Genomic DNA, 565 nt, shown 5'->3' with positions numbered 1-565 from the left:
AAAAAAAAAAAAAAAAAAAAAAAAAAAAAAAAAAAAAAAAAAAAAAAAAAAAAAAAAAAAAAAATAAAAGTGAAAGTATCGAACCCTCGAACTCAATGCCAAACATTTTTGCGAAATTTTGGCCGAGGAGATGAGAGGTGGCTGCCTGTATGCCTCTGCCTGTGTCGGGTATTATTCCTTCTATGGTTGTTGTTTTCTTTCCCCCAGCAAACTTCTCCTCTTCACTCTTCTCCCCTTTTATCACTGGCACAGCCAGGTAGTCCTCGTACCATCTGCAGCAACAGCAGCAGCAACAGCAGCAGCAGCAGCAGCAACAGCAGCAGCAGCAAATGCAGCAAAAGCAGCAGTGAAATACAGCAACACATGCATGCAAACATAAACAGCAGAACTTCAACAGAAACAGCAATACGAACAGCCACAACAAATACAGAAACACCACCAGCAACAGCAGCGGCAGCAGCCGTAGCAGCAATAGCAGCAGCAGCAGCGTAGCTGCTGCCTGAGACAGAGCACGGAGGGTAACTGTGATGCTAAAGGCCCTAAACACGCATCTCATTACTAAACC

At 43.5% G+C, this 565-nt stretch overlaps 1 protein-coding gene across 1 annotated transcript in view; it reads right to left on the bottom strand.

Moving 5' to 3' along the window:
* EMH_0076620 (prolyl-tRNA synthetase, putative) overlaps positions 1–565 on the bottom strand; it is a gene marked incomplete at both ends in the record, with an annotated part of 4,335 nt that overhangs the window by 2,437 nt on the left and 1,333 nt on the right. Inside the window, one exon of the mRNA XM_013499744.1 lies at positions 85–272. Within this exon, the coding sequence (XP_013355198.1) occupies positions 85–272 (188 nt within the window). The remainder of the gene's footprint in view (positions 1–84; positions 273–565) is intronic.

The sequence above is a fragment of the Eimeria mitis genome, genomic scaffold (genome assembly GCF_000499745.2).
Source record: "Eimeria mitis Houghton genomic scaffold, Emh_scaff4620, whole genome shotgun sequence".
Taxonomy (NCBI): domain Eukaryota; phylum Apicomplexa; class Conoidasida; order Eucoccidiorida; family Eimeriidae; genus Eimeria; species Eimeria mitis.
The sequence above is the reverse complement of the archived record's forward strand: the minus strand, read 5'-3'. Positions and strand labels throughout refer to the sequence as shown.